General features: G+C 39.3%; 1 protein-coding gene across 2 annotated transcripts in view; it reads right to left on the reverse strand.

Annotated features, from left to right (window-relative positions):
- TMEM266 (transmembrane protein 266) overlaps positions 1-12,425 on the reverse strand; it is a 191,388-nt gene that overhangs the window by 46,368 nt on the left and 132,595 nt on the right. For both annotated transcript variants that reach the window (XM_073303518.2, XM_073303520.2), the window contains one exon: positions 9,262-9,335. In XM_073303518.2, the coding sequence (XP_073159619.1) occupies positions 9,262-9,335 (74 nt within the window). The remainder of the gene's footprint in view (positions 1-9,261; positions 9,336-12,425) is intronic.

Consider the following 12,425-nt stretch of genomic DNA (forward strand, 5'->3'; position numbering starts at 1 on the left):
GTTGCAGGTGCTCAGCAAAACTCAAGATCAGGCCCTTAGGACATCTGAATAGTCCTGCACTTACAGCATTTTCATTACACGGCATTCCCATTGAAAACACACATTGGTTGACATTCTATACTTGTCCTATAAGTGTCAGAGTTCTCAGTCCCTGCTCCAAAAGAACAAGGATTTGAAAAACAAAAAAAGTCAAAAGCCCTGACCCTACCAGCTCCTTTCCAGAAACAGAATCAAATCCTGGAAAGCATGTCTATAATGGAAGATTTGTTTCTCCTGTAAAAATCTGCTGAGTTTCTGATCAAGAATTTGCAAAGAAGGTTTCAGCAAGTAAGCTAAAAGCCAGGCAAAGTAAATTCTGCAGCAGGCTGTTAATAGGAAATTTAAAAGGAAACATTCCTTCATTTAAATCTTGGGACACATTCTTCCCTGTTGCCACTCCATTGACTTCAATGGAGCGACATGAGGGATGAGTTTGGCCCATTTTGTCCTATGCTTAGAAAGTATTTGTGAAATTTTAAGTCAATGAGTAATTGGAGGACTGCTAAATAGTTAGCATATACTCAGAAACTGCTTATGAAATGCATTTCTTTTTGCCATGGACAGAATACACAGACATTTATCTTTGGAATAATAAGCTATATCCACTACAAAGAGAATAAACAGCAGAACTCTTTGGCTCACAACCCTGAATATGGGTTGTCTGAAACACTCTATTGAGGGGGCATAAAAAAGATTTTTCACATAATGTAGTTGCTGCTTTAAGTCCTCTCCGCAATGTTTTAATCAGGCTGCAATACTGTCATCAAGGGGTCTGGCTAGCTCATTTTAAGGGGCAGCCAGTCACAAAGGCTTTTTACCTCTATTGTGCTGGTGTGAATAATTATTTGACGGCTGTTTCGTGGTGTATGTGTAACGAACTGGTGGGTCTTGGTCCAGTTTCTAGATGATAGGTATCCACCCTCACAATCAGCACCCTTGTTGATAGTCTCTGGACAGAGACCAAAGGAAGAGCAACTGTGATGTCTGCCCCAGCCTCTCAACCTAGAGGCAGAGTCTCCAGAACAGAATACAGACACATGGGAGGGCTCCTGTAAACAAGCCTGAGAGCTGCTTGTTCTATTTACAGATGCCTTCAGTCTTCAGGGCTGCACCTTTCATCAACAGAACATTCATAGAATCATAGAATATCAGGGTTGGAAGGGACCTCAGGAGGTCATCTAGTGCAACCCCCTGCTCAAAGCAGGACCAATCCCCAACTAAATCATCCCAGCCAGGGCTTTGTCAAGCCTGACCTTAAAAACTTCTAAAGAAGGAGATTCTACCACCTCCCTAGGTAACGCATTCCAGTGTTTCACCATCCTCCTAGTGAAAAAGTTTTTCCTAATAGCCAACCTAAACCTCCCCCACTGCAACTTGAGACCATTACTCCTTGTTCTGTCATCTGCTACCACTGAGAACAGTCTAGATCCATCCTCTTTGGAACCCCCTTTCAGGTAGTTGAAAGCAGCTAGCAAATCCCCCCTCATTCTTCTCTTCCGCAGACTAAACAATCACAGTTCCCTCAACCTCTCCTCATAAGTCATGTGTTCCAGTCCCCTAATCATTTTTGTTGCCCTCCGCAGGACGCTTTCCAATTTTTCCACATCCTTCTTGTAGTGTGGGGCCCAAAACTGGACACAGTACTGCAGATGAGGCCTCACCAATGTCGAATAGAGGGGAACGATCACATCCCTCGATCTGCTGGCAATGCCCCTACTTATAATCCCAAAATGCCATTGGCCTTCTTGGCAACAAGGGCACACTGTTGACTCGTATCCAGCTTCTCGTCCACTGTAACCCCTAGGTCCTTTTCTGCAGAACTGCTGCCTAGCCATTCGGTCCCTAGTCTGTAGCGGTGCATGGGATTCTTCCGTCCTAAGTGCAGGACTCTGCACTTGTCCCTGTTGAACCTCATCAGATTTCTTTTGGCCCAGTCCTCTAATTTGTCTAGGTCGCTCTGTATCCTATCCCTACCCTCCAGCATATTTACCTCTCCTCCCAGTTTAGTGTCATCTGCAAACTTGCTGAGGGTGCAATCCACACCATCCTCCAGATCATTTATGAAATGTTATAAAGTGTTAAGTTAAAAAATTGTACAGAGGTCTTTTTAATCATACATTCATTTTCTGCTTTGTGGCCATTTAGTTAGGAGGGCATGGTTAATGTGTCTTAAACACTGTGTGTATCCAAAACATACACCTGCAGTGTTCTCGGTACACATCAGCCAATGCTTATTAATGTAATTCCAAGCTAATATCACCCTTTCTCACTAATCCCTGGCCTTCACAGAGAACACATGTTGGCAACACGTTTCCATGGTGGTTGCTGAGAACTCCTACACTCAAAAAAGCGTCACTAGACAAATTTCCATATATAGTATTTTGAACCTGTCAAGTGAATGATAAATAGAAAAATACTGGAATAAAAAAATGTTGGTGTTATTTACAAATAACATTTTAATTTTTTTTCCCCAAACAATCAAACATATTTCTTTGGCAAACAAAAATATATTTAATGTGATATATTTGTACAGTGCATTTAAAAACAAAATCTGTGGCAGGATCTGAAAGACAAAGGAGAATAATGATTAGAACATCTTGTTTGCATAATGGAAATGGAAATGAATTAAAACTGAATTGTGATTATAATATTTACCAAAGTTTAAGCATGAACTCTAGCAATATGATACAATGCCACTTAAACTGGTCTCTGTAAGAAAAAGGCAAAAATGAGAAAGGTTTTATTCTGTTATTTATGTATAGACATTTACTATCATTATAGTATATGTGTACCTGTAGATGTTCTGTTTTACAGTGCAGCTGCCAAGCTACATTGCAATTTTGATGCGTAAACTTGAATACAAGCATCTAATACACTTGTACATATTACCTTTTGGCTTAAAGGGACATTGCCAACTTGAATTATTTAAAATTGAAAAATTTATAAGATATTCAGTTTGTGGTACAGCATCTTTTAAATAGAACACCCTGAACTTATAATAAAAAATTCCTTAAAAAACCCAAAACTTTACAAATGTTTTTACCTCTGATGTTTGTAAATGTGTTTTCATTAAGACAGGAACTGAATAACTGATTACACAATAAGTGCTATCAAATGCAGAAAGAAACTGGAAAAATAATTGCAGTAAATTATTTTCATTACAGTAATCTTAGGTGTTATTAAAAGGTATAGTTTTCAGACAGATAGTGTCCCCTTAACAATGTGGCCTACTATTGTCAAGTAAAAAGAATTATCTCTCTGCAGTGGTACTATAATTTTTCTATCTAATTTGGTAGGGAAACTTGGCTGAGGTCTTTGCTGAGCCAGCCATGTGAATTCCCACAATTTGCATAAGTTAGCCTACTGTGAACGTACACTCAATAATTTTTTTACATACTTTATTCCTTGCACGGTTAATATATAATTTATTACTCTGTGACTCACTGGGTCAAATTCATCGCTAGAGTAAAGAAACCAAAAGAGTGAGTGAAGGGATGTATTTGGCCCATCAGGTTTAGGTAAAGGAGAGAACTATGTTTAGTTCAGCAGTACTGTTTGTACTGAAAGGGGAAGATTGAGGACAGAGGAGTGTGGGGGAAAGAGAGACCTTTCCAGTCTCTGGTGTAGCTCTCCCCTCCCCCCTCCCCCCACCCAAGCATTTATTGTTTGCTGGCATAATTACTCTGAAAAGCAAACTTTTGTTTTGCAATGCACTAGATTACTCAAAATACCTGGAGTAAACCTTTCCCAAGAAGAATACCTTGTACTCATCTGTGACGCAGCAGGGAGGGGAGAGTATTGACCTGGGAGTGTTTTTTTTAAACTTCAAATATGTTTAATATGGAAAACCACAGAAGATGGTTTTGTTACAGCTGCACATTTTTCATGGAACATAGATGCAATGACACGTTGGCACCTGGATCACCGCAGCACAGCGAGGAGAGTTTCACAGGACTGTCTGCATTGGGGATGGGAGACTTCCCTTGAGGGAAGATACCTGAGCCAGGGGGTTGGGGCCAAGTGACACCTCCTGCCTGGGAAACTGGACAAAGGCTGGAGGAGGAGCTGGGGGGAGGCTGGGGGAGATGGCTGGCGTGGGTTTCTGTTTGGAGTTGGCTGGGGAAGAGGAGGGAGCCCCAGGTCTGGGGTTTTAATCTCCCTGCCCTCCCCCCCCGCACCAGAAGGTCCTGACTGTGGGGTCCTGTTTGTGCCTACAAGCTCAGGTTCGGACTGTGTTCCTGTTGTCTCTAATAAACCTTCTGTGTTACTGGCTGGCTAAGAGTCACGGTGAATTGCAGGAAGTGGGGGTGCAGGGTCCTGACTCCCCCTCACTCCATGACATCATCTATGAGAGTTTTATCTCCTGCAACCCAGGTCATCCAACTAATTACTCATTTCAAACACTGTTTAGAAGTGTTTTAATTTACCTTTTTATGGGCTGACAGTTCTTAGAAGTGCTTCCCCAATTATTAGTACCTACCATTACCATACCACTGGAGGATCAGGAACATGTTATCTTTAACCTGACACTCAGGGTTCTACCACATGGGTATCATCTCATTCAGCTTCTCGTCAGCCAAACTTCTAAAAGGAAAAGGAAAGAAAAGGGTAAGAGTTGACTACATCTCACACACTATTAAAATAGTACAAAATATTTTCCACATGCTCTGCATTATAATTGTTGCATTCTATTGTACAATATATCCACAATAATTAATAATTAACTGCAATAGCAGAGTGACACCAACATTGCAGGCATAAACACATAAATTCTCTAACACTAGCAACTATGTTTTCTTTTCTTTTTTTTTTAACCTATATTACATAGTATCTAAATTCTACAGGTGCATTCAGACAAACATTCCTGTAACATACACTGTACCAAGTTTGTCCTTAGAATATAGTAATTGAGAATGACAATGGATTCTAAACTCAGAATTCTAGATTCAGAACTGTTTTACGGACATGGCTCAGTGACCTATTTGCTGACATCACGCTACCTTGAAGCAAATATGAATTTGATACAAACTTAGTCTTTGACTTTCCTACATCAGAAGTTCCTTCTGGTCACATTTGGACCAGGGGTTTTATCTACATCCCTGATGAATGGTGTAGAAGATGCAGGAATCTCATCAGCAGCAAGAAATCAAGCTTGAAGAGAGTCCAGCTGAAGCACCAGTTTAGCACACTGCATGGGTCAGAAATGTTCTTGAGAAAAAGGGATTGAGATAAGAGGGATGAAACTTTAGGAAGGCGTTGTGCTAAAGTCCTATCCCACCACAAAATCCTATGGTCTCCTGAATCCACCTTGTTGTATAGCGACAAAGTTGGATGGCTGAGCAGAGATAGATTTCCAAAACATTAGAAGTTAAACTTGTGCACTCTATTAAAGACTCCACAGCCAAAGTTTAACTGATTTTTTTAAATATCAGTTTATAAAATCCATGTAATTTTTTCTAGGTTTTCCTCTGCACCACCTGTTCCCAAAACCAAATGTTATCAATATCAATTCTTAACAAGTCCCCCAATACACATACATGGCCAACAATCCAGCACACTTAAGGAACCCTATGATAATAAAACTAGTATGCATAGGGAATGGAGGAAAACATTCAGAAAGGTAAAGTTCCAGTTCGTTATGGAAGAATCATATACTTTTCCATTAAATTCTAATTTTTCTATACTGATAGGTTGCTTGAAACATACAGCATTTAATAGAGAATTATATTACTACTATAGGATTTTTTAGAAAAATATACAGAAAGGATATTATTTTCTCTTAAATTCTATAGGTTTTTTCCCCCAGTAATGTCTACAGAACTATATTGGCTTAATTCTAATTAAATTCTGTAGGACTCTCCCCTAAGACGTTTTAATCTTCCTAGAGATTATTATGAAGGAGGAGTACAAGTATGAGAGACTACAATGAATATTTTTTGTTTATATGTAATTTGAGTGATACGTTTCATTTTGTCCTCTTTCTCTTCTTAATGCGACAAGCCAATTAATACATTTTAACTCAAACTTAAAAAACCCAGACAATTAACACCTTAACTACTGGAACCCCAAACCCTGCTGAATGCTTTCCCATTCCAAAACCTTTGGGGAAAAAAAGACCCTGATTTAGTGTGTACTTAATTTTAAGCATGGGAACAGTCCTGTTGACCTCAATGGGACTACTCCTGTGACTAAAGTCAGTAGAGTGCTTACATGTTGTGCTGAATTGGGCCTATATAAAGCAATGCAACAGCGGAGTACTACAGGCTAAAAAAGCCCACACCTGCAGGCCTCTCTCACAGGAACAGTCCCATTATCTTCAATGGAACAACTGGACTGAGCGAGGGCTACAGAATCTGGCCACTAATACCAAAGTCATAAGATTATTTAAAATATATTCAGACCATACACCACTTACCAAAGTCGATGCCAAGTCCTCTGTCTGCCTTTTCTCATCCAAGTATAATCAGGGCTGGTTTTACCCTCTTGATATGGTGCAATCCTGAATTAGCCTTGACTGCTGCTTTTGTTTTTTGCCCCAATATCCCTCTGACATTCTATCTCCTCTTCTGTCTTAACATCTGGGTATTGTTTGGTGTACGGGCTTGACATATGTAAACAGACACTAACAGGCAAAGCATCACAACCAGTAAATCTAATTTTAGCATTTGCAAAAGTTATATGCACGTCACTGAAAAAAGATATTGTGATATGTTGGAAAGTTTGCGGAGACTAACACGAGGAGAATATAAAATTAACACATTGCAGTAAATTCAGGTTAAGACTTGTGGCTGTAGCAAAAGTGTAAAGATAGAAGGAAAATGCTCGAGGAGTAGCAACTTAATTTTGTTAGTGGCTGCAAGTACCTGGCACATTTGTCCACTACATTTCAATCAAGCAGAAAGCCAGCTCCTATTTAACTGTAATGAGACAATAAAATGGGTGTACTATAGTTAAAGTTGCTAACGTTATCCATTATAACCAAAGATTTCGATCAATCCACAATTTTCCAAATTTTGAGCACAAGTGCCTTTGTGTGGTTTGGGGAAAATAGTATTATAAGTGATGGATCATACTCAACAGGCATCTGATAAGGTCTGATCAATCAAACGAAACCCTACCCTCTTTGTGAAATCATTATAGCATCTCTCTGCCTAGCCTGGTCTGAACAGTGAATGATTGTAAAAGCCTCACTGAACCACAGAGCAAAATTCTTTTCTATCCACCCCAAACAAAGACAAATCACTCACATGAGGAACAGGAATTAAATAAATGTAATGAAAATGCTGTAAGAGATCCTCTGCCTTTTTCACGGCCTGCAATTTCCAGAGCATTGGACAATAGTCTGGAAATTCTAAGTGTTCATTTTAGATGAGAAAAATAAGTTTCTCTTTTCTATTTTGATGCTAATCATCACAATGTAAACAGATTTGTTGCTGCCCTGTTAATCCAATGTTGTAGAGAACTATCTCCAGCAAAACAACAGCAGCAGCAAAGGTGAAAAATTCACTCTTCCCCTTTCCCAGTGGTTCTCAATCTGTGGTTTATAAAGTGCTTTCAGGTGGTCTGTGGAGCTGCTTCTGTCACAGTGGTGAAGTACATGATGTTTGCAGCTATTATTAGCGCAGTCTAGGACTCTTAAAAGTTTCCAGAAGCTTGATTGATGAACAGAATTCCAAAAATCCTAGCCGCTTTGTGCGCCTCACATGGCTACTTCATCTCTTTATTGGTGGTATTTTTTTTAATGTAAATTCAAACTTTGGTCAAACGGGTGAATGAAATTTATCAATTTGGAAAGACGGAAGCAAACTGCAAAGTGGATGCCAACAGGATTAGAACAAGGGGTACTAAATGCAGTGAGGGGAGATTCACTCCCAATACCCGTATTGTCCTAAACACAGAGAGAAGAAAAAAATACAATACAGACACAAAATGGGGATGGAGGGTAGCCAAACAACTTTGCCTATCATATTCAAAATAAGTTTATCTTAGTATTTATTTATTTCTGAACCATAATCAGTAGGAAAGGTTTGGACTCAGGATATGAAAGTGAGCAAAAGTGTATGGTTTAGGATTGTGTGTATTCATTGCTTAAATTTGATATTTTTTTAATCCATTAATAGAACCATAGAAATAAATGGCTGTGTAATATAACTAACTACATGTCCAACAAGAGTGGTTTGCAGCATCAGCTGTGACTATCAAGGCTTCTGCTTTTTCTCAGGTGAATACTCATAACCTTTTAAGCTAAACTGAACTCTTGGGTGCAGCCTCTAACTTCTGTTTTATTTGGATGCAAATCCTTTCCCCTAGCAAAACTAGAAAAATATTCTTCAGGTCTGTAGATATTCCAGGGAGTCTTCTGACATGGCATGGATGTTGGTGTAATTCAAAAACACACAACCACGTAATAGGATTTTTGTAACAATATGCATAACATGTCCCGGAGGAATAATCCAAATTGCTGTTTTGGAAGCACTTTAGATATATTAATAGTTCAACACAGATGACAGTTTTTTGGAATAAAGTTGCAAACTATAGTGAATTACTTCAATTTAGTCATTTATTGTATTATCAATATGGGCTTTTCCAATTAATGAATTTATGCAATTATGGTACAAATACACATTTGCACAGAAATTCACCATTGTTCAGTCTTACTTTGTATCTAATTTGCTGTATTTAATTATTTTCCTATACAGCAGTAATATAGATGGATGGAAAATATTTAGAAAAAACAGAGAGAGCTGCTTAAGTAAATCATGAAAGGACATGATTAATTCTTATTCAGAACCAAGCTTTGTATAAGATGAAGTCTTGGATTTCTTATTACAGCAAAATTCCGATTGAGGCCAATGAGAAATTTCCTGGAGTGAGAAATTTCCTGGAGTGAGCCAGGCCTTTTCCCCATCATTTAAAGGGACTGATTTGGGATGATACAGGTATAATTATCTCTCCTCACAATTTTGCTCTTATATTTGTATGGCAACATTCTCCCATTTTTCCCAGTCCATTCTAATTATCTCTAATAAAGAGAACGACTGTCAATACAAACAAGATCTTTTGGTTTTCCAAATATGAATGGCAAAAGCGGACTTATTTTATTTTTAAAACACATCATGTTCCTGCTCCTATTCCTATAATCAAAATTCCTACTGACATCAGTGGGAGCAGGACTGAGTCCTGCATCCAAATCAATTGTGTTTCACCACGCATTTTACATACCTCTGAAAAGAACACAGACAAGATGACTAGGCTGATCCAGTGAATAATTCCTGCAAACTGTGATGCACTTGAAACTGTAATTAACACAATATAATGAAGCATAATTTTAGTACCAGGTAGCAACTTATATATAATGGTGACTAGTATCATCACCACTTACATTTAGGAGAAGCAGATCATTTGAAACACTATAATGAAAATATAACAAAGGGACTAGATGCAATGGAACATGGAGCTTTACCCTCTTAAGTTGCTCATTCAAATCAATTCAGGTCAGTAGTGACCATAAAGTTGTTATCTGATAGCTGTTCAGTGCCTTATGTAAAATCAGTACGTGATCTCACTCATTGTTCCCAGGTGACATTGTTCACAGTTGCCAACACCACTAAAACCTACACTAACTGGAAGTCTCAGGAGAGAGGCTAAGGAATGAATGGGTTCGTCCCAGTTTTCTGTTTTGAAATTAGGTCACTTTGGTGGTAAGCCACCTGCGGATAGGAGGCTGCAAGTCACTCCAGTAGTGAAACATGCAGTTGGCGCCTCTGAAAAACAAAGTTAGGAGTTGGAATGAGCAGTGTGGGACAAGTTACTCCAAGACAATCTGAGAAAGGAAAAATACTCCTTAGGAAGGGGCTTTTGTGCCACTCTCCTCTCAGCCAGTTCTTCTTGGTGATTGTGGAGACCCTCCATTCCCTTTCTCTAGTAGAGGTTTTGGAGGCAGTGGGTGTCTTGAACCCTAGTCCATAGGGCTCTTAGGTGCTAATAAGTTCCAACCCACCAACCAGTGTTTTCCTAACTACTGTCAGAATAGAAGCTGACCTCTGTCAGAAGACTCCTATCCTGGGATCTAATTGGTGGAATGCTGGGGGTCCTGACTGGTCCTCAGTTTCTATTTAAACCAATCTCAGGAACAAGAAATTTTCCATGCAACTGGGTTTCCCTTGCTAGGGACTGCATCCTCTGCACCACCTGCTCCTACTGCCTGATCTCCTGGTAACTGGACCCTGCCTCCTGACTCCCACTTTGCCCTCTGACCTCCTGGTATCTGACCCAGCCTGACTTCTATTCTGACGACTAGGTCAGACCACCCACATCCTAGTTGGGGCAGTGGGCTGCTTGCGATGGAGATGAATCACAATTCTATCAAAAGCTGTCTGCCCAGTTTGAAGCCCTATACGAAAAGAGGAACACAGGAATGACATTGCAGGTCAGATTCTGCATCTGTCCTATGTGTGGAGCTGCTACAGAATCAAATCTTTGGTGTGCAATACCCTGTATTGTCATTGTTCCAGGATATAGGGGCACAAGTCTGATTGGCTTTACTAGGAGATGAGACTAAATCCTGCGCAACTGAAAACTTAAGAGTAAAATTTTATAAACTAACAAAAATAATTAGTCATTATTCCTTGAAATAATTGTTTAAAATCTTTAAATTTATTCTGGAAGACCAATAATTGTTTGGACCAAGATTTTCAAGAACAGATGCATGAACATAGACCCCTTTATCCATATTAGGCACCTAAGTAAGTGGCCTGATTTTCAGAACTGATCGCTTATTCAGGTGTCTAACTATGGAACATATTGGTCACAGGTTTCACAGAAGAACAAGGCATCAAGTCCCTGCCCCACTCACAGTTAGCTTGATTCTACAAAACCAAAATGAACACCTGCATTGAGACCAGTATTAGAAATAGCTTGGAGAACCAATGTAATTTTTAACAATATTTGAATACACTTGAGCTGGATTAGAAAAATGTGAAATATCATCTGACATCAAACCACCTAATAAAGATGAATTGCTCACAGAATACACATACTATGAACACATTTAACTCTAAATTGTCAATGCAGGTTCAAAATAAAGAAAAATGTATTACAGGAATGAAACCATTTCATACAATATGTTTCAGTAAGCATATAGCTGTCAAACTGCCAAGTTTGTCTTTGTGTTACCCCACTGAGGACCACTTCATTACCATGCCAGAAAGATTCGGGCCTCGGCTGTCTATAAAGGGTTAATGTACCTTTGAGACATGGAGGACTTTCTGGATAAGTTCAGCTGCAAGGTTATCTGCACATGGTGGGTGTCTAGGATGAGGAGAGCTTTGTTCACATAGCAAAGCAGAACACTGAAAGGTCGTGTTCAGTACATGTATCAAAGTTCATATCCCTGCAGTCTCAGAAAAAAATGCAAAGAAGACAAGAAATTCTACCCCCAAACCCTGTGTGCCTGCCCAGGTCCTAGGAGTTTGTCTACAAAGGATCAAAACTGCTTGAGAAGATAGGTTGAATTACTGCACAATGGAAAAGTGTTTTGGGCATCTTTGTGTGCATGAAGATGCCAGGTTGTAGCAGAATAATGGGAGATAAGGGGGATTAGGATTCAAGGAATAACATCATTTTAGTTGCCACTGATATTCCTTAAAATATGGTAATAGGGTGTCAGTAGAAATTGCCATGTATGGTACCAATGAATTTCAGCAGTCACAATTATTGATTAATAAAAAAGAAATAAGCAGACAATACTTTAGATAATTTCAACAACACGCTGCTTAAACAATAGGGCAGTGCTGGGAAATGGGGGAATCCATTTGTGGGGAGGGTTCTAATCCCAATCTATTGACATGCAGTCTTCCAACTGCCCCCTAGTGTGCAAGCAAGGTATAACATATGGGAATTTGGGGTGGGACGAAATGGATTTCTCATATTGCAACATGTGCAGCAAAGACTGCTAGATATACTGCATGATGGTGACACAATTAAAGCGCCCGAGTGGTATCAACAGTAAACAGTTTCAAAGAACCTTCCAGGAAAGAAGTTCGTGAACAAGAGCTGAATCAATGTACCATGAACCGAGCTGGCATTCCACCACTCTCAATTGCCTTCTCTTCCTTAAAGACATCCAACTGAACATACAGACTTCCTCACACTGAACTGTAGAAACAACACAATTGTTTCAGAAACAATGTGAGAACACTACATTGTCCAAACTCTAGTGGGGCACAGTCACAGTCTACTATTTGTGTGAATTTGGCTTGTTGTAGAAGTGTAGCCTTACCTCTGAATTTCTTGGGCTTGTAAACTTTTTTTAAAAAAATTAACATTCTTAAAGAAAAGAAGAAAAATCAAACAAACCAAAAAAACAGTCAAAGGCTACAACTTAT

Source organism: Lepidochelys kempii, chromosome 10 (genome assembly GCF_965140285.1).
Source record: "Lepidochelys kempii isolate rLepKem1 chromosome 10, rLepKem1.hap1, whole genome shotgun sequence".
Taxonomy (NCBI): Eukaryota; Metazoa; Chordata; order Testudines; family Cheloniidae; genus Lepidochelys; species Lepidochelys kempii.